Below are 21,934 nucleotides of genomic sequence, written 5' to 3'. Positions count from 1 at the left end.
GTGGTCACGGGTTTCTCTGGGAGGTGAAGTGAGGCCTAGGTGATTAATGTAAAAATATCAAAAGAAAAATATTCTAGTATAGTTTCTGTGTGTGTTTTTGTTGGTTTTGTTTCTTTTTACTTTCCTCTTTTGGTTTTATGAAACAGGGTTTACTCTGTGTAGCCCTGGTGACTGTCTTGGAACTCCCTGTGTAGAGCAGGCTGGCCTCAAACTCACAGAGATCTGCCCGCCTCTGCCTCCTAAGTGCTGGCGCTGATGGCGAACCACCATCGCCCAGCCTCCAGCCTACTTTAAGCATGTGATGTAGCAATAAGTTAGGTTCATTGGAATGACAGGAAAAAAAGGCTAGTCTACCCGTTCTTTTATCAGAAAACAGAAAAATGGGGTGGGAACACAGAGGCATTCTTAAAAGTTAAGGTTCTTTTCCCCTTTAACTGAACAATGGGAACTGAAAGCAGTGAGGCGCATTCCCTCCATTTCTTTAGGCTCTAGCATCTAACCGCCTTTTTAGAATTTCCGGCTCAGATTTTCCCATCCATTTACAAATCACCGCCCCCTTTTAAAGTACTCTAGTTAGAGCCTCCTGGAGTCCTTCCTCACTTTTTAACATTGCAAATTCACTTTTGACCTTCCCCACTTTTAATCTCCAGTATTTAGCAACAAATTGTTTTATAAACGTGTCCACCCTAGATTACCAAATCCCATAAGGACTGAGAGAATTCCTAGACTATTCCAACTTAATTTATGGTTCAACTTCCTCAACATCTACAGCTGTGCTTGATCTACAGTTGGCATTCGATAAATACATGTTGAATAAAATGTTGGCTGCAGTCTACACTAGTCTGGACTGTGTGAATCAATGCCAGTTACACTGGTACTACATTCTTGTTCTCTGAAACGGACTTCAAGCGGCCCGACTGTGACGTCCTACGGCTTTCAAAATGGGAAAGCGAAGGTTCCCACAATTCTCAGAACGCGAATTTCTCGCTACAATTCAAAATGGCGAAGGAGGGTGGGGCCTGTCACATGGTGGGCGTCCCAGCAGCATTTTTTTCCCGACCCGCCGCCCGCCTGGGCGGGTAGTCTACTGGTCCCCTCCTCTGCCCACTAGGCCTTTTCGAGGAATCGACTGGGATTGGCTGGCTAGCAGTCTGGGAGTGGGGTTGTGAAGCTGGGATCGCACCATCACTTCCTGTTGTGGGCAGTCGTTTCCTGTCACTGCTAGGTAACAATGGGGAAGATAATGGCTGCTTGAGCTACGTCTCTGAGCTGGCTCTGTACTAGAGGCGGGTCTCTTTGCCAGGTTTCAGAAACGAGCTAGAGCGCGACGGAGGTAGGAGCGCGGCGGAGCCCCGGTAGCGGCGGTGGAGTCCAGCGAGTCCACTCGTGGCCGAGACACCGAGTAAGTGAAGGCGCGGGCACTCTGAGGAATGGGATGTCTGGCTCAAGGTAGGCAAGGGCCGCCGAGGCTCTCAAGGTGGCCCGAGTGGCCAGCCGCGGCCGAGGCACCCAGGACGGCCTCCGGCCCCGAGCTCGCGGCTGCGGGGGGCTCCGTGGCGTAGTCGCCGCTGCCATTTTAGTTGGGCGGCGTGGGGCGGCCGGCTCTCGGAAGAAGGGGAAGGAGGCGGGTAGGACTTCCTCTCCCAGGCCCTGGAGTAGGGACCCGGCCCTCCCGAGCTAAGAATGCCAGGGAGGCGATCCTGGACTCCGGGCCTCAGGCGTGAGAATGGCTCCAGAGCTTCTCACTCAGAGGTCCCCCACCCCCATCGTCGTCGCCCCGCGTTGCGTATCGGGCTAGGGTTTGGGGAAGTGGGGTGGAGGTGCTCTTAAGTCAGATGTTTGGGAACTGTTGAGCCTTCAGATTTTCACAGGATCCGCAGAGCCCCATTTTGAACCGTTCGGTAGGGCATTACCAGTTTGCTACCCTCTGAGGCTACGATGACAGTCTTCCCGGAGGACCGGGGACAAATGTGCTTTGCTTCCCTGCTCCTTTAGCCCTAAGTGTATCCTTGGCAAGATATTATTAGGAGGGTTTTCCTCCTCCTCAAAAGAAAAAAAAATCAGAAAGGAAAAAAGAAACGGAGGGAAAAGACGTTGTGAGTTGTTTTCCCTGGTAAGTGTGGGAATTGAGCCAGACTATTTTCAAGTTAATTTCCGTGTGATCGGCCTGCGGTCCTACCCCCTCCCCCACTCAGAAAAAAACCCCTAAGGGTCTCTGCTTCTGCGGGCGGTACCTGCCACGTACGCCACAGCCTAGTAACTAGTATTAACCGGTTGGGCTTCTGCTTCCTGAATACTCAGTCCCTTTCCCCCTTCTGCTGATTAATTTCAAGATGGAGGAGACAGCCACGTTCTTTCCCTGGATAGTTTCACCATACTTATTCCACAGGTTAGTCTGGCAGTCTGAGGCCTAGCAGACTAGTAGTTTAGGTCATTTTTCTTTCTCTTTTGGAGGGTAAAAGGATTTATATCAGATTCTCATGCACTCCTGGCAGGCCCCACATTTTTTTTTTTTTTTTTGCTAGAAATAAGTTGCCTACATTTCTTGAATGGTAATTAGCCACAGTGGGTTTGGATGATTGAACACAGAAAGAATAGTTAAGTGTAGTCTTGATCATTTCTTTGATTCTTTATAATTAGGAGGCAGGCACAATTACAGATAGCTTTTCGAGAATCAGTTTCTGAAATACAGGTTAAGTATCTAAAAAGACCAACCCAAGCATCCTTTAAAATAACTATTTTAGGGCAGACATTCTTGCTTAAAAGGTCACAAACATTCTTTAGCTTAAGAGGTCCTAATTTTTTTACTTTAATTTCTGTCTTATGCTACTAGGCTACTGTAATATACCAAATAAGTCCTTGAAAGTGGCTCTTAGAACTTAAAAATTATTACTAGTTTGATAAGGAAGAGTCTATTTTAAACACGCTAATATGAAAAGGTAGGTTACCTCTTGGCCTTTAAAGGAAATCTTTTATCTAACTCCTGGCTCCCTCTGACCTTGGTTGTCCAAATATCCTAATACTAACATCGAATTAAGTTGGGTTATGATATATGTAACCAAGTGTTTTTAAGAATGTTTAATTTCAAAGAAAACACGGATTTTATAACAGGAAGAATAATGAATGCTTTTTGTTTTCCTAGAGCGGAGTGAAGAAAACTAAAATTCACTTTATTGGATTTCAGTACTATGTCATAAAAGACAGGTAATTATTTTTTGTGTTGTCACCTGGTGATTTATAATATAGAATGCATTTTACAAATATACAGTCTGTCCTATGGTTAAATGGGTTCATTAATGTTGACTATTCTTCATGATAGGTACTTTTTACTGTGAATCCAAAGGGTACCTTTTCAGCACCCAAAAGGCATCTGGCATATCTATCTATCTATCTATCTATCTATCTATCTATCTATCTATCTATCTATCTTGCTCTTTTTCAAGACACGGTTTCTCTATGTGACACTGGAACTCACTCTGTAAATCAAACTGGCCTGGAACTCAAAGATCCACTTTTCTCTGCCTCCTGGGGGCTAGGATTAGAGGTGTGCACTGAAAAGAACAACTGTGCTGCTTTAAAGATGTTGTTAGACCTGGGTATAAGAAATTGTTTTTAAATGTTCAGTGAATAAATGAAATATCAATAGAATATGGGTTACTTTGTGTGCCATAATTTTCTCCTCTTCAATATTCAAGAAGTCATATTGGTATGTATTACTCTAATTGGAATTAATTTTTTCATTATTATCAACATTGTTAAGATAACCATATAAATTACTGTGCTAACCAGAGCACTTGAGTATTTCCTGGAGAGCAAATGCCAACTTGGATTGTCCTAAGCAAACTGGTCTGGGTAGTTAACTAGTGCCAGACTCTGTGTTTGGCTTGTATTACTTCATAATCATCACAGTCAAGACCTTCATGGGGATATTAACTGTTTTAAAGAGGAAACAGACTACTCTTGAGTAAAGGCTGAGTGATTTGTTAAATTGGAGCACTCGTTTTATCTCAGGTCTGTCCCAACACTGAAGTCACCAAACTTTAATACTTCTATACCTGTTGGTTCTCCGGTTACCAGGAAGCTAGTGGAAATTAAAAGCGATAATCTGTAAGTTATCTTGTATCCAAAACCATTATTAACTCTAACTTGCCTCAGTGGAATGGGGGAGAGGGGGAGAGTTATCTGGCAAGAGTTATCTGTGCATTATTTGGGTGGTTTGCTATAGAGTGCCTGTTTCATCTATTAATGTTCTTGATGTAAGTTGAAAAATGTACTTAAAAAAAAAGTGAGAGTGACATGGTGGCCCACATCTGGAATCCTGGCAGTTGGAGGGCCAGACATTGGAGGATCACCACACTTTGAAGCCAACAGATCTATAGTGAATTCCAGACAAGATGGTGAGATCTTGTTTCCAAAAAAAAGGGGGAGTTTTTTTTTAAGATTTATTTATTATGCATATGATATTTATTTATTATGTATATGAGTACACTGTCACTGTCTTCAGACACACCAGAAGAGGATATCAGATCTTATTACAGATGGTTGTGAGCCACCATGTGGTTGCTGGGAATCGAACTCAGGACCTCTGGAAGAACAGTCAGTGTTCTTAACCACTGAGCCATCTTTTCAGCCACCAGGAGTCTTTTAAAGAAATAGCTTAATAACAAAATCTTTAGAAATGTTAGGCTGATATTTTTTAGTTGATTAACATTGTAAGGCTTTCAGTAAGAGTAGGTTAAATGGAGCATTTGCATTTATAGAGTTGCATTACATGTACTTTTCCCATAATCCTAGAGGACTGGGAAATAAAATACTTCTCTGACTAGTATCCTGTTTCTTTGATTTACCATAAATTGGGTAACAGATAACAAAGTCAAAACCAGACCAATGAGGTTTTGGAATTTTCAGTCACTGCCTAGGAGGAGGACATTTTGTTTTGTATGTATACTTATTTAACATGGAGATTTCTAAATCCTTGTGGTCCGGTTTATATAGTACTTTGAAAGTTTTGATAACCAATGCTCAGATAGTAAGTTGCATTCTGCTTTTTCCTTCGTTATTTATTTCACCTTTGAATGGGGATATTTCCTAGATAGTGCAAAGCAGTTCATCTTATCCACTTCAATTAACTGAGATGTTTTTCAAAAATGGTTATTTTGTTTATGGGTGTATATGTTTTTAAAAATAGGGTTTTCCACTGGGAATTTGTAATTGTTGATTTTGCTCTAGATTTTCTCATATTGCAATGCTTAAACTTAATTTTTATTCTATTAATCATAACAGCACTAATAGATGTGTGGAACAAGTATCTGTAGTTGTGTGTCTGTCTGCATGTGCTCATGTGCTTAAGGTAGGTTAATGGTATAACCGCACATGTACAGATTCTACTGTTACCGAGACCTGGAAATGATTCTTTCTGGTTAGGGACATATACTTGTTTGATAACTTAAGTGCAGGTATAAAAGATTCTTAGTGTCTGAGTCGGGGTTAAAGGCCCACACTCATGATTTCTGTGAAGCAGCACTACCTCAGGAAGGGTAGAGTTATCATGTTTGATCTTAAAGGCTTGTTCTCCTCAACTAAAATGAATTTGTTGTAATATGCCAGTCCTTTTTGGGATGTTTTTTATTTTGGGGGGCAAGGTCTTTTCTGTAGTCCAAGCTGTCCTGGAGCTAATTATATAGCAGCCTCATGGAAATCCTCCTGTTTTATCCTCTGGGTATTTTGGAAAAATTCTGTTTTGCTTTGCTTTTTGATAAGATTTGTTGTGTAGCCCAGGCCATCCTTGAACTCACGGGCTTCCTACCTTGGGCTTCCATCTGCTAGAATTACAGGAGTGTTTCACAGGCCCAACTTGATATGTTATATCCCGAAATAGTACTATAGTTCCTGATTACTGTCAATACTGCTAGTAGTGATTTTCTATCAATTACTTTTTAAGATAAACATAGAAATAATAAAAGAAGCAATTCAAAATTGAGTTTAGAGAACAAAGTGAGATGTAATGAAGTAAAACAATAATAAAGGAGCATGGAATGGTGGCTAGAGATGACTTCACTGCGTGACTTGAGTGAGATGGAGTGCCATGGTGGCTTCCCACTACCCTGATCCTGCAAATCGGTAGCAGTTTTCTGTCTTTTAGTTTGCTGTACTATATAGGTATTAATACTTTCTCAAGTCACTTGTTTTAGAGACTTGCAGTTGGAATTGTGGGCTATAAGTCAGTAATATTCCTGCCAAGAGGTTAAACATGAGGGACATTCCCAAATCTGTTTTGAATTTTTCACCTACCCTTTACATGAGGTAAAGATAGGAAATTATAAGCCGAGCTAAGTGTGCATTACTATTTGGGTACTAGGTAATCTTTTTAATATGGTGTCTCCGGAGTGCTGAACGCAGTGTTCTGCTAGTGTACTGCTGGAAATTGTGTGGATGATGAGCAGAAACTTCCCATGAATAAACACAATAAAACAACTCTATCCTGTTTTTTCAATTAGACTTATATAAGCATTTACCTATATGTGCATATATGCATTATATGTATGAGTGATGCCCACGTAGGCCAGGGGAGGATGTTGGATCACCTGGAACCAAAGTTACTATGGTAGTGAGCCATCATGTAGTGCTGGGAATTGAATCAGGTCTTCTGTAAGAGCAACAGGTACTCTAAGGAGTCATCTCTAGCCCCTCTGTCCTTGTTTTAGTTTTGCTTTTGGTTTGTTTGGTTTTTTTTTTTTTTTTCTACAGTGTAGCACTGTCTAGTTTGGAACTCAAATTCTGCCTGCTTCTGCCTCCTGAGTTCTGGAATTAAAGCTGTATTTCACTGTGCTCTGTTTTTTTTTTTTTTTTTTTTTTTTTTTTTTTTTTTTAAGAATGCTTTTAGTTTTTAAAAGTGAGAGATGAGAGAAAGGCATCCATCCACTTATATGTATTTTATATTTAATGAAATTTAAACATTGTACAGTGGAAACATTTTTGAGACAGCTTTTTCTGGGTAACCTCCACTGTCCTGGAACTCACAGTGTATACCAAGCTGGCCTTGAACTCAGATCCCTCTGCCTCCTGAGTGCTGGGATTGAAGGCATGTAATAGCACCTGACTAAGAAAACTTCTTAACATTTAGAGTATCCATATACCTGATGGTACTTTTATCCTGACTTCAGATCTAGTAGAACATTTGATTTAGTTTTGTGTGTTAGTTTTCATGAACCTGGGGGTTGAAACTAGAGCCTTACACATACCAGGTAAGTGCTCTACTGCTGATTTGTAGTCCTTATCCCCTTTTTAACTTTTATTCATGTCTCATGAAATTTCTTAAACTATCCTAGAACCAACAGGCCTTACACTTGTGATCTTCCTGAGACAGGGTTTTGCTATGTATCCTTGGCTGTCTTGAGGCAGATCTCAAGTCTGAATCAAGGCGTCCATCACTGTACGGGTGGTTTTTGTTTTTGGTGTTAGTATTATTGAGCTTAAGCTTTAGTGATTAAAAAAAAATAAAGCACAAGAAATAAGTAGTATGCAAACTGAGCTGTATGGCTGGGTGATGTAGTGTTTGGCTGATACACACAAGCCATTTCCAGCACAGTCAAAATTAGAGAGCCAGCATGGTAACATGGGGCTAGGCTACACAGTGCGGACATGGCCCTTAAAAAGCAAGCAGAAAAGAAAAAAATCCAGCTGTTTATGCCAGGACACACTGTTTTGTGAACTGGGGCTATATAACTCAGTAGAGGAGTATCAATTGAAAGCTGTTTTGTTAGTGGGCTTTATGACATGGGCCTGTAATCCCTCTACTGGGGGGACCAAAGCAGGGGGTTAATAGTTAAAATGTTAAGGATGTAGCTCAGTGTGGTAGGCTGCTTGTCTTGCATGTTAAAGGCCCTAGGTTCAATCCTTATCACTACAGAAACAAATTTTTCTGTGATTGAAAGCTTTTATATATGGATTGGTATAAAAGAAGCTCATGGTGAGATTGAGTAGTTATGCCTATTGGGATTTAAGGAATGCACTTTAAAGCACACAATCTGAGGTGTGCAGGGAGGCAGTAGTCATTTGGTGAAAGGTTGATTGCCTTTGGAATCAGTATTTAATTGTTGACCATTCATGGTCCACAGGGATTTAGATCAGAGTCACATCACATGATCACTCCCTCCTGTTCTTAGGTTCTCACCTGTGAAATAGAGGCAGGTTTCCTACTCTATGGGACTGTTGTCAGGACTAAGTGTACAATCATTTTCACAGATCTGTTTTTATATTGTTTTATAACCAGGGCTGACAGAGCTAAGTGCCTTAAGAAGAATCAGATTTTTCTCTACAGTTGACTTTGATTGGTAATCTTTTGAGGAAATAATTGTTTTAAAATGTCTGAAGCTAGTCATATATACAAGTGTATGATCTGTGTTGTGAATATTAAACCTTGAGAATGAGGTGCTAGATTAAAGACCCTCTCATGGCTTAAAAGTTATCAACATTTTTGCTGATTATTTTAAATTACAACAGCGAGAAATCTGGTGTTTTACTTATTCGGATCATGGCTCCCTAACATCTTCCACACACCTTTACCTTTAAAATGTTTTTTTCCACCTACCAAACAACAGAAGCGTGACATCTGTCAAGTAGAACTTGTGACTCAGGTTTATTACCTTTCTTCATGCCATGCCACAGTCAGTATAGGATTTCTTTACCCAGCAGTGAGACCACTGCTTGCATTCAGAAATTTCTTTTTCTTTCAGAATGTTTAAGCAGGTACCTCAGGTTCTGGAACCTGAGTATAACTAATCATTATGACACAGGGTGGATGTCCCTTCCCAGTGCTGAAATCTCTTAACTTCCTCCACTCTTAGCCAATGCAGAATTAAAGCAGAAAGGATAGGGCAGAAGTGGGGAAGGAATTAAATCAAATTTTATCCTCCTTGTCTCCAAAATAACTATAAGCAATAAACTTTTCTGATGGAAGCCATTGCCTTAGCAAACACTGTTCTATTTAGCAAGGCCTTACTAGTTTGCTTGCAGTTTTGGAATAAGTATGTTGCAGAAATAAATGGAGAGTATTCTCAGTTGTGTATTTCTGAGTGTAGGGAAATATAGAACAGTGTGACATGGAAGTAAAAGGAATTTGGAAGGTGGGAGACTTGTGTCATTGCAACATACAGTTCAGTATTACCATATTCCCAGATCAGAGGGGGGACACACCTATACTTAATAACATTTTAGTGCAGAGTGTCTTTTGAGTTCAGTCTACTTTTGTTTATCTTATACACAATATGACTATACAGATTTAGGTAGTTTGCTTGCTTAAAGGTGCTGACCGCATCTCCTTTTGGGGGCAGTTTTGTTTTACCATTGTATTGAAATGAAGAATTACTGGCTTTCCTGTTTTTGTCGATTCTTGCCTCTAGTTTGACACTGGTTGGATTCTCCTTTGCATTATGCCATCCCATTTGAAGGTGTCTTTCTGTCTCTTTTTGTTCCCTCTCCTCTTTCTTAAAATGGGGTCTCACATAGTAGCTGGACTGGAACTCACTGTGTAGACCAGACTGGCCTTGAATTCTCATAGTCTGCCTCTGTCACTGCCTCCTGAGTGCTCAAAGATGTGCACTACCATGCCTTGCCTTTCTCTTTGTTTTGTTGTACTTTATTTAGCTTTATTACCTTTGATATAGTATGTTTTTTATTTTTATTTTAGCCTATTCTCTTGTCTACTGAGAACTCATCTGTACTATCCTGGATGGCCTCAAACTCACAGAGATTTATGTGCCTCTGCCTCTTGAGTATTTTATGTGTGGGCCAACCCACTGAGTTCAGATAGTGTTTTTTAAATCTCCATTTTTTTTTTTTTTTTAACTAAAGGTTTCTGCTTCGTCCAGGTTTAGTCTCCTTGATGCTATTCTTAAGACTGTGCCACTGTTTGGCATGTGAGTTTTATCTTAGGTTTGTGTCCCTCAGATGTCAGAACTTGGAAGATTTATATTTTTAAAACCCATTCAATTGGCAGTTATCTTCAGAATTGTTTACTGATTCATCACAAACAGATTCCTTCCTAACTTTAGTGTCTTGAGTGTTGACTGCTTTATGAATGTTAATTAAACATTAGTGGCGGTTTTCTTTAGGAAATTATGGCTTGAGGATTCTGTTTTCTTTCCCTTTGTGTTTTTCTGTTCTCAAAAAGCAGCTGCTGTTACCATTACCAATACCAATTTGTGTTATTTGCAAGGAAAATGGCAGCTTGTGTTGTTTTTTTTTTAACTCTTGTTTATACTTCTTGGCCCATGTACTTTAATGACTGTTCACTCTAATTTCTGGTCCTTTCATAGTGGCAAGTTATTAAAACACTTGTCAGAAATGTCTATAAAAATTAAATTTACTGATGGGTTAAGAAACTGTAAATACCGTGGCCCTACCCTCTACCTCCTTGCCATGTTTATCTTATTGACTCAAACAATCAAAGGATAGTATAGAGACTGCAACACTTGACAAGAACAGGCCTCGTTGTGCTTTTTTGTGAAATCTGGAATAGGATTTTGATTTCATCTTTTAGAGACAGTGACTTTGAGCTCTTGCCCTGATCTTGCAAATATAAGGATTATAAATGTGAGCTTTTATACTGAGAAGGCTTTGGTTTTCCTTTTAGGACAGATATATGAAGATATGGGTACATGTGGGGGAGGGATAAATTGTAGTTCTCTCCACCACAAATGTATTTTCATACTATTATTGTTGGTTTGGGCCACTATAATAAATAGAATGTCTTAAGCTGCATATTTTATAAACAACAAGCTTATAGAGTTTTATGAAGCTGGGTAGTCAGAATCAAGGCCTGGGCAGCTTGGTGTTTGGTGAGGGTTGACTTCATGGTTCTCAGTGTTTTCCCATTGAAGAAAATGTCAAGGTATCTCTAAAGGTTTCTCCAAGGACATACTAATCCTTACTTCCTAATACTATAACTTTGATGGTTAGGATTTCAGCATGAGAACCTTAGGTGAAAGAGAGAAGCCAAAACCCCAAACTCCAGAAAGGTCACTCCCCCCTTTTTCTTAGGGTTTGGTTTGTTTTTTGTTTTTTCCTGTTTTTGTTGCTGTTGCTTGATTTTGGTTTTGGTTTTGGTTCTTGTTTGGGGATGAGAGATTACTGTGTTTCCCAGGCTATCGAGGAATTCAAAGTCCTTTGTTCTCAGAGCCAGGCATGGTAGCACACACTTGTTTCTACACTACTTGGATTATGGAGTCAGGGATCCAGAGTTAGAGGTCAGCCTGGGCTACATGAAACCCTATCTTAAAAATATTTCCAAAACATCTTTAGTCCTCAGTCTCCCGAGTATCTGGGATTACAAGCTTGTGCTGCTATGATTGGCCTGATAAAGTTATTGCTGATTAATCTCAATATGTAGTAATAATAATAGTTGATTACATTGCCACCTAATTAATACAAGTTAACCAGTGAGAAGAAGGTCATTCTTTTTAGGGAGCAATGTTCTCAAGTCTAAAGTCAATATACCTCAGTGACCACTTGCAATAGCTGTCCACTTTGGGTGACTTGAAATGAGGTTTTTTTTTTTTTTTTTTTTTTTTTTACACATGTCATTTGTAGATTTGGGGTAGGGGTTGTGCATGTTACATCTTTGAGAATACCTTTTCACATGCATGTACCAAGCTCTTTGGTAATCCAGGGTCATGATTTTAACAGTGCATATGCATCTCTTAGACTCAGTTCCTGAGTATAACTTTTAGGGTATCATTAGAATGAGTTGCTATTTCCCCTTCAAGGGGAATATCCACATATAAGAGAAAATATACAATATTTTTTTTGGACTCTGGGTTATCTTACTCAGGTTCAGTTTTCTAGCTCCATCCACTGACCTATAAATTTAATAACTTGATTTTATAACAGCTGAATAATAGTCCAATTTTGTTTTTTGTTTTTTGTTTTTTTTTAATGAAGAAATGTTTTAGACAAGATCTTTTACCTTGGGTTTTCTAATTTGCAGAGCATAGATTTTCCTGAATTGGGACTGTTTCAACAAGTATTTTAGTCTCATTTTATACTGCTTTAGCACATTGATAGTGTCTGCCTAAGTGCAGCCTTGGTCATCTAATGTGGTAAAAAGTAGGTGGCCTCTGCTGGGCCTTTTATGTGTGATGTTCAGGTATGTTACTCAGTTACCACAGACAGTGTGTACTTGCATGTTTTTAAAAAGTCACCGGATGATGCACATGGTATACTTTAAATACTATCAAGTTGCAGTTGCATTGAGGTAGGAAGTGCAGAGCGCCATGGTACAAAGCAGTTAGAGTCTGTCGGTTGCTTAGTTCCACTGTAACAACATGAGCGTGCATGGCTGTGCTCCAGGAAGACTAGAAATCTGGCGTGTATTTCCTATTTTTCGTGCATCAAAACATTTTGTGAAATGCGAAAGTAGCCATGCTTGGTGGCACACTTCCATAAGCCTAGCACTCAATAGTCTGAGGCAGGAGAACCGTGTTTGAGTTGACTGAACCACACAGATTTCCCTGGCTCAAATAACTGTAAAACTTAGGAGCTGGATGTGTTTCCTCATGGTGGAGTGCACACAAGGAAGGCCCTATGTTCAGTTCCTACCGTGTCACCATGTCAATGTAAAAAGCCATTTTTAGATTTCAAAGAAGATAAAAATAGGCCACATTGCTGAATTAGACCCAAGCAGTATGGTTAGCTAACTCCCTGACCCAAACTTTCTAGTGTACCGGTGCTTTCCTGGTGTTTTTTTTTTTTTATTATTATATGTTATTTATTTGTTTGTCTTAAAATTCACCTCTAGGCCTCCATTGTGGTTTCCAAGTAAATAAAGGTATAGAAAGCATAATGGCGTCTGTTTTCAATTTAGTGTTTTTTCTTTTTAGATAATTTTCCGCTTGTTCGTCAAGATGGAAAACTCAGATTCTAACGATAAAGGAAGTGACCAGTCTGCAGCTCAGCGCAGAAGTCAAATGGATCGATTGGATCGGGAAGAAGCTTTTTATCAATTTGTAAATAATCTCAGTGAAGAAGATTATAGACTTATGAGAGACAACAATTTGCTAGGCACCCCAGGTAAGCTATATGTAATGTATATATGTAAGTTGCTGGTTTTCTTTAAGAAACAGCTTGTTTCATAATTGTTTTAAGTTGTTTCTTTAATGAAAAATTACTAATACAGGAGGTGCCAAATGGCATTTATTTATTGCCTGGTTTTATTCTTTGATAATTAGAATAGTCCTGTCAGAGGTATTTGTAATTTTTAATTATAAATCTTTAGTGGAGCGGATTAAGTAAAAATTGAGCTGAACAGTTTAGCTAGCTATGCAACCTGGTAGAAAATAACCAGTGGGCCTTTGGTTTCTAGGACAGACTCATCTTATTTTGTCATTCATCCTTCTCTCTGAATATGTCCCAACTGCAACCTTACAGAGGTTCTTGGATGAGGTCATCTTGGATGGACCCTTCTTTAAAAAGAATCATGTGGGTGGGGAAAAACACAGAAACTGACTTGCTGTTCTTCATTTGTAATTTGGCTAAAAAATTGTTCAACTTTCAGGCGAAAGTACTGAGGAAGAGTTGCTCAGAAGGCTACAGCAAATTAAAGAGGGTCCACCACCACAGAGCTCGGATGAAAATAGAGGTACATTTTGTTTGGGGAGGTGGGTAGGGGTTGGAACAATAGGAACTTTCTGAATATCAAGCAAACGTTATCCAGAAATGCCACAAATTAATCTGGTGCTAAGTACTCATAGAAAGAGAAGTGACATGTTCTTAACATTTGGGGAGGATGGCAGCACCGCTGTGACTGCCTCGCCTTTGGATTGTGTTCATTGGGCAACAGTGAAAAGTCACCTATTTTTAAGTTGAGATTTTCCTCCCCTTGGTTTTCCATATTCATTAAAATGTTCTCCTAGTCACTTCCTTATTTATAAACATGGCTTTATCAGCAAAAGAAAATGCTTTGTTGGCTCAGCACCTTTCAGTTGGGTGTTTGCTCCTTTTGGTGGGTAGGCATTAGGAATGACTGGAGACATGTTTGCTTGGCAGAGCTGATGAGGGTTTACTGTTACAAACAGGCAGAGAGAAAGTATGCTGAGGAATGGTGCTTCTCTCTGCAGGAAATAGGGGTTTTGACTGTAACCTAGGAGCTGTGATAATATGTTTAATTTGTGAACAAACTGTTAGGTATGCTGTTACTCTAGGTTCAGACTGTTCTTTCAATAATAGTGGTTAGTTTTATGGAAGTTGAAAATCTTGATAATTGATAAATATTCAAGTAATTATAAACTGTTATCCTTGTTTGTATTTTTCTCTGGCTATAATATTTTTATATTTTAAAACAACTTCATGGCATCAAAGACAGCTAAGCCCTTAGATGAAGTAACAGAGCTGTATTGCCTTCCCTCAGTTGCATAGCATCTTCTAGAACAGTGGTTCTCAACCTTCCCAATACTGTGACCCTTTAATACAGTTCCTCATGTTGTGGTGACCCCCAACCAAAAAATTATTTCATTGCTACTTCATAGCTGTAATTTGCTACTGTTCTGAATCATAATGTAAATCCCCAGATGGACCCTGTTTGAGTCCCCCAAAGGGGGTTGAGAACTGCTGACTCTTAAGTGTCTTAGCCTTTTCAATGTACATTTCTAAATTTTGTTCAGAATAGCAAAAAATTTTAATGTTGTTTATGAGCATTACATGATTGTCCTAATTTTGCAGTTCCTTTCTCTCCCTCTCCCCCCTTCTTTGTTTTAAACAGCTGGAGAATCTTCAGATGATGTATCCAACAGTGATTCTATAATAGATTGGCTTAACTCTGTCAGACAGACTGGAAATACAACAAGAAGTGGTCAGAGAGGAAACCAGTCCTGGAGGGCAGTGAGCCGGACTAATCCAAACAGTGGTGATTTCAGATTCAGTTTAGAGATAAATGTTAACCGTAATAATGGAAGCCAAACTTCGGAGAATGAAAATGAGCCATCTACTAGGCGTCTTAGTGTAGAAAACATGGAAAGCAGCAGCCAAAGGCAATTGGAAAATTCTGTATCTGAATCAACATCTGCCAGACCATCTAGAGCAGAACGCAATTCAAGTGAAGCATCAACAGAAGTACCATCCACCAGAGGTCAAAGGAGGGCAAGAAGCCGGAGCCCAGAACATCGGAGAACCAGAGCAAGAGCTGAAAGAAGTAGATCACCTCTGCATCCAGCAAATGAAATTCCACGAAGAGCTCACCGTAATAACTCACCTCAGACCTTGGAGCAGCCTTTGGAAAATGAGCCTGAAGGAAGTTCTAGAACCCGGCATCACGTGACCCTGAGACAGCAGATATCTGGACAGGAGTTGTTAGGTAGAGGTCTTTTTGCAGCTTCTGGATCAAGAAATCCCTCTCAGGGGACAAGTTCTTTAGACACAGGTAGCAATAGTGAATCCTCAGGATCTGGTCAAAGACCTCCAACCATAGTTCTTGATCTGCAAGTAAGAAGAGTTCGTCCAGGAGAATACCGGCAGAGAGATAGTATAGCTAGTAGAACTCGATCAAGATCTCAGGCTCCAAACAACACAGTTACTTATGAGAGTGAACGTGGAGGCTTTAGACGTACCTTTTCACGTTCTGAACGTGCCGGCGTGAGAACCTATGTCAGTACTATCAGGATTCCTATTCGTAGAATCTTAAATACTGGATTAAGTGAAACTACATCTGTTGCAATTCAAACCATGTTAAGGCAGATAATGACAGGTTTTGGTGAGCTAAGCTACTTTATGTACAGCGACAGTGATTCAGAGCCTGGTGCCTCAGTTTCCAACAGAAATACGGAGAGAGGAGAGTCACGGAATGGAAGAGGGAGCTCTGGTGGTGGTAACAGCTCTGGTTCCAGTTCCAGCTCAAGTCCTAGCCCCAGTTCAAGTGGTGAAAGTTCAGAAAGTAGCTCAGAGATGTTCGAAGGCAGTAGTGAAGGAGGCTCATCTGGCCCATCCAGGAGAGATGGTCGACATAGGGCTCCAGTCGCATTTGATGAAAGTGGCTCTCTGCCATTCCTTAGTCTGGCTCAGTTTTTTCTTTTAAATGAGGATGATGAAGACCAACCTAGAGGACTCACCAAAGAACAGATCGATAACTTGGCAATGAGAAGCTTTGGTGAAAACGATGCATTGAAAACATGTAGTGTTTGCATTACAGAATATACAGAAGGCAACAAACTTCGAAAACTACCTTGCTCCCATGAGTACCACGTCCACTGCATCGACCGCTGGTTGTCGGAGAACTCCACCTGTCCCATTTGTCGCCGGGCAGTCCTATCTTCTGGGAACAGAGAAAGTGTTGTGTAATGAGAACAGAACTCTCAGCTGTGTAGCTGGAATCGTGATGGGCAAACAGAAATCACCTGCTTTATGTCCACTTTTTTTGAGTGGTGCTTAATATATAAAGTCACAACCTGAATTGTCATTGCTGTCTTAGGGAATCATGTCTTTTCTCTAGTTTCTCTTTCAGGATGCAAAGAATATTTTACAAGCAACATTTTAGGACTTCAACATTTGATTTCGGTACCAGTTGAATTGCTAACCTGTTACTGATTTACCCATGTCCGCTTGTCAGGTTTTCCTTTGTTGTCTTAAGGGCCACCTTAGCAGCGGCTCCTTTCTCTATTTCTATATCATGTTGACCTCTTTTGAAAGTTTCCCAGGCCATAAGAGAGGCATGAAGAAAGTTCCCACTCAAGACTAAGTTCCATTATGTGTTTTGTAAGTGGTTAACTAAAACTGTGCCATTCCCAGTTATTGACACAGATTCATCCACATTCTGAATATTGTTTGTCCACCTTCCTGAGTAGGTGATGATGGACATATCAGTGTAAATAACACTAAGCAGTTAGGTTCTTCTAAGTGTATTAACTGTCCTAAGCCCATCACTGTGGCACACAATAGAGCGAACTTAGAGTTTAATTGAGATATTTATCTTGTGGAAATATTAAAAAGCCTATGCTTGTGTAAGTGAAAAAAAATCACATTCATTTGTTTAAAAAATGTAAAGCTATTTTGTAGAGGCTCAGTACTTTTCCAATGCACTGTTGTATTAACGCATTCAAAATTGTAAAGCACCATGCTTAGAAATGAGAACTGCTTCTTGTGAGCCAGCATAGTAAAACACACCAAACAAAGTACGAAGCTGCTTTTGTAAGTGTGTAGATGTCAAGAGCAGAACATATCTATATTTAGTGTATTTGTGAACAGCTACTGTGACCTGAAATGGAAAGGACCATGTGGATCCAACTTGGATTTAGGCAGGAAGCGATATGAGGGTGAAGAAAACGGCCCTGAAGAATGGAACATTTTCATGAAGACAGTAAGTAACGAACTGGATTCATACAGTGAGAGCCACAGCAGCTTGACCAGCACATTTGGCAGAGCTTTCTTTGGTGTAAGAAAAACAAACCACTACTACCAGTACATGCTAAATTGATGTCTTTACAATCTGCTCCTCAAAAAAAAAAAACAGTAGAGGAAAGAGACTTTTAAGCCAATTTTAAAGTAAGGATTTCAGTTGGTACAGATGTGTGTGCTATTGGAAAGGTCTTAGATTTGCTTGTTTGAGACCATCTAAGGTACCAGTGCACACTTTGTTGCTATTTCACTGCTATATCTAGCAGATCTAATGGGCTACATTTAAAGACCTATAGTGAATTAAGAGTTTTTTATTTTTTATTGAAAGTGGGTTATTTGAAATTCAAATTTTAATTGTGTTGCCCATATTTGGAGATAAGATTGCTGGCTCATATCTATAAACACGCACTTTATTGTTGTTTGTAGGAAGAATAGATTGTGATAACCCCAGTACTCTTGCCTCTTCTTTTCTTTTGAGGCTGTTTGGGGTTAAGATTAGTGTGGCTGTGGAGCAGATATGCAAAATGTTTCTCTGGGGAAAGCTAATAGGCCCGTAGAGACCTACCTAGATTGAATATACACAATCTTGGCCTTTAACCAAATGAGCTAACTACCCAGGTTAGTCTAGTACTCTAGAAAATGTTTTACACAAATCTGCTTTAGGAATTACCTGCTTACCCTCACTGATAATGCCTTAGCTGTAAAGATTATTTCAAAGTACATTCTTTCATGTTTTCTTCTGGCTTTCAGTCCTACCTAAGTATTAAGGGAAATTAAATTGTAAATATGGTAGTTGTTTACAAAGGATATGTACTGCTCTTGCAAGGAAATAATATTCAAACAAAGCTTCACTTATTTTTTTTAATAGAAGCATATTTCACTGTTTATGGCGCTTATGTAATACATTTTTATCTTTTTAAAAAAAATTGTCCATGTAAAAGTCAGGGTTCCTTTATATTTTTGAGCCTCCTTTTCACCTTTCTATGGTTTTCAGATCTGCAGGATAGTCCTGATTATGTAAAAAGACAACAAATCCATTTTCCTCTTGGTAAAATGTTCCATTTTAGGAGTGTTCATTTTCTATAGCTCAAAAACAGCTGCAGCACATTCTAAACACAAAGTGATGGACAGCGGGCACCTCCCTAACGTCCCCAAATATATTACTCACTTTTGAAGTATTGAAGTCAGACATAACTCAAGCAGGATACTGGTTATGAATGTAGATGTTGAAGCTATTCAAAAACACTGGAAGTCAGTCTTTACATTTCTAGCCTTCAGTAGAATGCACATGTTTGACGTGCATGTGGACCATTTCAAAAAGCACTCGTAGACTTTGGGTTGTCTGGAATGAGTACAAGTGTTTTCAGTGGGAGTTGCTTTTTTTCTTTTATTGGAGTCCACAGCTATTCTATATTACTAGTTGCAGCTGTTACAGATAGGTTGTTGGTATAGGTGTCAGGTGTGCAATGAAGAACAGGAATCTTGTTTTCCTCACCAGAGTCCAAACGCCTATTCTTGAGGGAACATATTCTTGTAAAAGACTTTTACATTTTTGTTTTGTATCTTCGCACTTTTTCTTTATTACAGAATGATTCTGTTTAAGACCTACTTTGAACTTCATGCAGTAATAATGTTGGGGGATTTCATTGTTTAAAGCATAGGGGAAAGTACTAAAGCCTGGGTTTCCTTGACTGTTTCCAATGTTTAAATCTGCTTCCTAGAGTAAAGGTTTGCAGTGCTTTATTTTATTCCATGCAGCTTACAATGGTGAGATTTCTTAGTGCTGAAAACAGAATTTAACAAGTTAAAAATGGCAGGCTGTTTGCAGTAACCCTGCAGAAAAAGAGAGCTATGGTGGGAATTTGGAACATTTTCTCTGAAAAGAAAATGTTAGTTTGCACCGCCAAGCCCTCCATATTAATCTAGGTGGCTTTGGTGGGGAGAGGGAGGAAGCTCAGTGCTAGTGTTGAAACAGGTCAGATTGATGATGAGACCTTAGTGCCAGGAGATTGTTAGAATTTATCCAAGCTAGGAAACTGGTTTGCCCTGTTACCTTAAGCAATATTTTCTTTGTTTTTTGCTTTTGCTTTTGTTTTTTCTCCTGGGAAAACTTTGTTTCTGTGCCAAGTATTCTCTGCTTTTGTCAATGTCTTATAGTTTTGAAGGGTTAGCATTTAACACACTTTGTATTTAACCACCTGCATCTATGACGGAGTCTCCAAATACCCATGTGATAAAGAGGTTTGTATTGCAAAATGACTGTTAGGCCATTTCTGATAGTTTGCTAGAATACAGTGGCATCTTGTGGTTGACTTTTTTTTAACAAATGGAGGATAATTCTTTTGTGAAAGGAAATAATTTTTAATCTGCCTTAGCTGATTTGTTTAATGTTTTTCCTGACGGGATTCTGTGTCACATGTCTTACCAAAAATATGCAGTTCCTGGAAGCCATGTTCACAGGACACTTAGGTTCTTGGCTAATCTTCTAAGAGTCTTCTGATTCTTGTTCTCTCGAAGTATTCTTTTTTGTACCTGTGTGATGAGGTGGAGAAGGCACATGTGAAGGTGTCTCTTTTTCCCCTCTAGTACAGTTCAGTATGTTTAATGTTCAGTAACAGTGTTGTAATTGAGTTAACTAGTAAATGGTTATTTTAAAAATTATTTTTAAGTGTACGTTGATGCATCATGCTCACTTGGGAAGTTAAAGTGCAAGGTTTGAGGGAAGAGTATTCTAAGTTCCAGTTTAAGCAAATAAAAACAGCTGTGAGCTCAATCAATATCCACCCTTTAAATTTTTTAGCATTCTGAATTACCTTTGTTGAGGTAAGGGCTTGCTGTGTACTCAAAGCTGACCTGGAACTCTGTGGACCAGGCTAGCTTCAAATTTGTGCAGTCCTTGTGCCTCTGCCTCTTGAATGTTAGAAATTCAGGTACTTAGCACTCGATTCCTTTACCTTCACTGGAACATTTCTAAAATACTATCCAACACTCCAAGAAGTGAGTGGCCTCCTGTAAGTCACCATAGTTTGTACCTAAATGCCTACAGCTTAGAATAGAACCGGGGATTTTTTTTAAGTATCAGGTTTGTGATTTTTTTTTTTTTTTTATGTCCATGTAGATGTCTGGATTCAAATCTTAAAAAGGTTAACGACCACTTAAAATTACAGTGAGATACATGGGACTTTTTGTTTTGGGTATTTTGAGAGGGTCTTGTTTTGTAGCCCAGGCTGGCCTGGAATTAGTGATCCTCCTGATTGCTGGGATTATAGGTGTGTGTCACCGCCACCCAGCAAGGATTTGTTTACTGAGGTCCCACAGCTGCTTTATAGTCATTTGGGGAAAGCAGCTAGAGATGCGCAGTGAAAGTGAACCCTGTCATACCACTGTGCCTTGTTTCAAGGTTTTTCTCAGTTCTCATTCTGAAGATTGTTTCCAGTTGCAAGTTAAGAGTCAAGCCAGCTGCCCAGCCTTAACTCTGTTCAGTGCCCTGTTACTAACATTTTTAACGGATTGGTTTCTACATGTTTAAACTATCCAGCAGTTGGATTTTACCTCTTGATAGTTCCATTTGTCCTTGGTGCTGCTTTAAAGGTATAGGTCCCTGTGAAGTGTCCAGTGGAGTAGGTACGCAGTTGGCCTGGTTATGGAAAAGCTGCTTTGGAATAGATGTTTACTTGGGTTCCTGTGCAGAACTGGGCAGCAATCCTGGAAAGCTCTGTAAAGCCCATAAGAAAGGATTTGAAGAGGGCTGCTCTTAAGTCTTTGAACATGAAACACTTGTGTGCATGCTGTCAAAAGACTGGAGTGATTGTCATGCCAGAGCTTCCTGACCTCCAGGAAACACTTCCAAAAGGCAACAGAGGAGCACCAAGGGAAGTGAATTTGCTTGGCTTACTTTGTCTGCTTTCTCATTTCCTTACCATTTAAACCTGAACGAAACACCCTTCTCCGGTATCTGATCCATCAAACTCTTGGTTGGGAAGCCCTGTGTTGAATTTTGAGAATGTACCCAACTTTTGTACAGTGCTTTACACCTGCTAAAATTTAACTTGTTTATTGCAGAACAAGACCTTGAAAGGTCAGTCATTAAATCTGGTTTGATTATTAATAGCTATCTTTTAGGAAAAAGCTTTTTTCCCTATGTATGTCATACTGCAGACTTAAAATATAGACTATCAATAAAATGCATGAAGTAATCATTTGTGCTTTTTCATCCTTGGGGTATTAAAAGGTTGAAACTGATGAACTGGTCATGGGAAAATTTTAGACTGGTGGATTCACTGCAGTCTTGATTCTGATGGCCTTGCTTGCTCTGTGTGTGGACAGATGGGTTTGGTTATTTGGCCTCAGTTTCTATCTCTTTGGTTGAATGGCTTAATCTTTGACATAAAAAGATGAACTTATATGCCAAGAATCTGGAAAATCAGAAACATTTCAAGTAGTTGAGTCATTGCTTTTTTCTGCCCCGAATACTATCTTACTTGACCTCCCTGGTCAGAATGGGTGAGTGTTTTGGGTAGTGTCTGTTCCATCCTGTCTCTTGTCTCTGAAATGT

The 21,934-nt window shown here is 39.6% G+C and overlaps 1 protein-coding gene across 2 annotated transcripts; it reads left to right on the top strand.

Annotated features, from left to right (window-relative positions):
• The first annotated feature begins 1,248 nt into the window (after positions 1-1,248).
• On the top strand, positions 1,249-21,544 carry RLIM (ring finger protein, LIM domain interacting). 2 transcript variants are annotated; one of them, XM_080911060.1, is made up of 6 exons: positions 1,249-1,402; positions 3,143-3,204; positions 4,012-4,107; positions 12,879-13,068; positions 13,553-13,636; positions 14,756-21,544. In XM_080911060.1, exons 4-6 carry the CDS (start codon positions 12,903-12,905, stop codon positions 16,324-16,326), a joined length of 1,821 nt encoding a protein of 606 aa, XP_080767186.1. In that variant the 5' UTR covers positions 1,249-1,402; positions 3,143-3,204; positions 4,012-4,107; positions 12,879-12,902; the 3' UTR covers positions 16,327-21,544. The 2 variants fall into 2 exon arrangements, with proteins under 2 accessions (XP_080767186.1, XP_080767187.1); XM_080911061.1 differs by lacking the exon at positions 4,012-4,107.
• The last annotated feature ends 390 nt before the right edge of the window (positions 21,545-21,934 follow it).

Source organism: Micromys minutus (assembly GCF_963924665.1).
Source record: "Micromys minutus genome assembly, chromosome: X".
Taxonomy (NCBI): Eukaryota; Metazoa; Chordata; class Mammalia; order Rodentia; family Muridae; genus Micromys; species Micromys minutus.
This window is presented reverse-complemented; position numbering and strand designations above follow the sequence as displayed.

Bases quoted from the DNA above. Each gene is read 5' to 3' on its own strand.
- RLIM (XM_080911061.1), top strand. From the start codon at position 12,903: ATGGAAAACTCAGATTCTAACGATAAAGGAAGTGACCAGTCTGCAGCT. The intron at 13,069-13,552 runs GTAAGCTATATG...TTCAACTTTCAG, and splicing joins CAATTTGCTAGGCACCCCAG to GCGAAAGTACTGAGGAAGAG. The intron at 13,637-14,755 runs GTACATTTTGTT...TGTTTTAAACAG, and splicing joins GAGCTCGGATGAAAATAGAG to CTGGAGAATCTTCAGATGAT.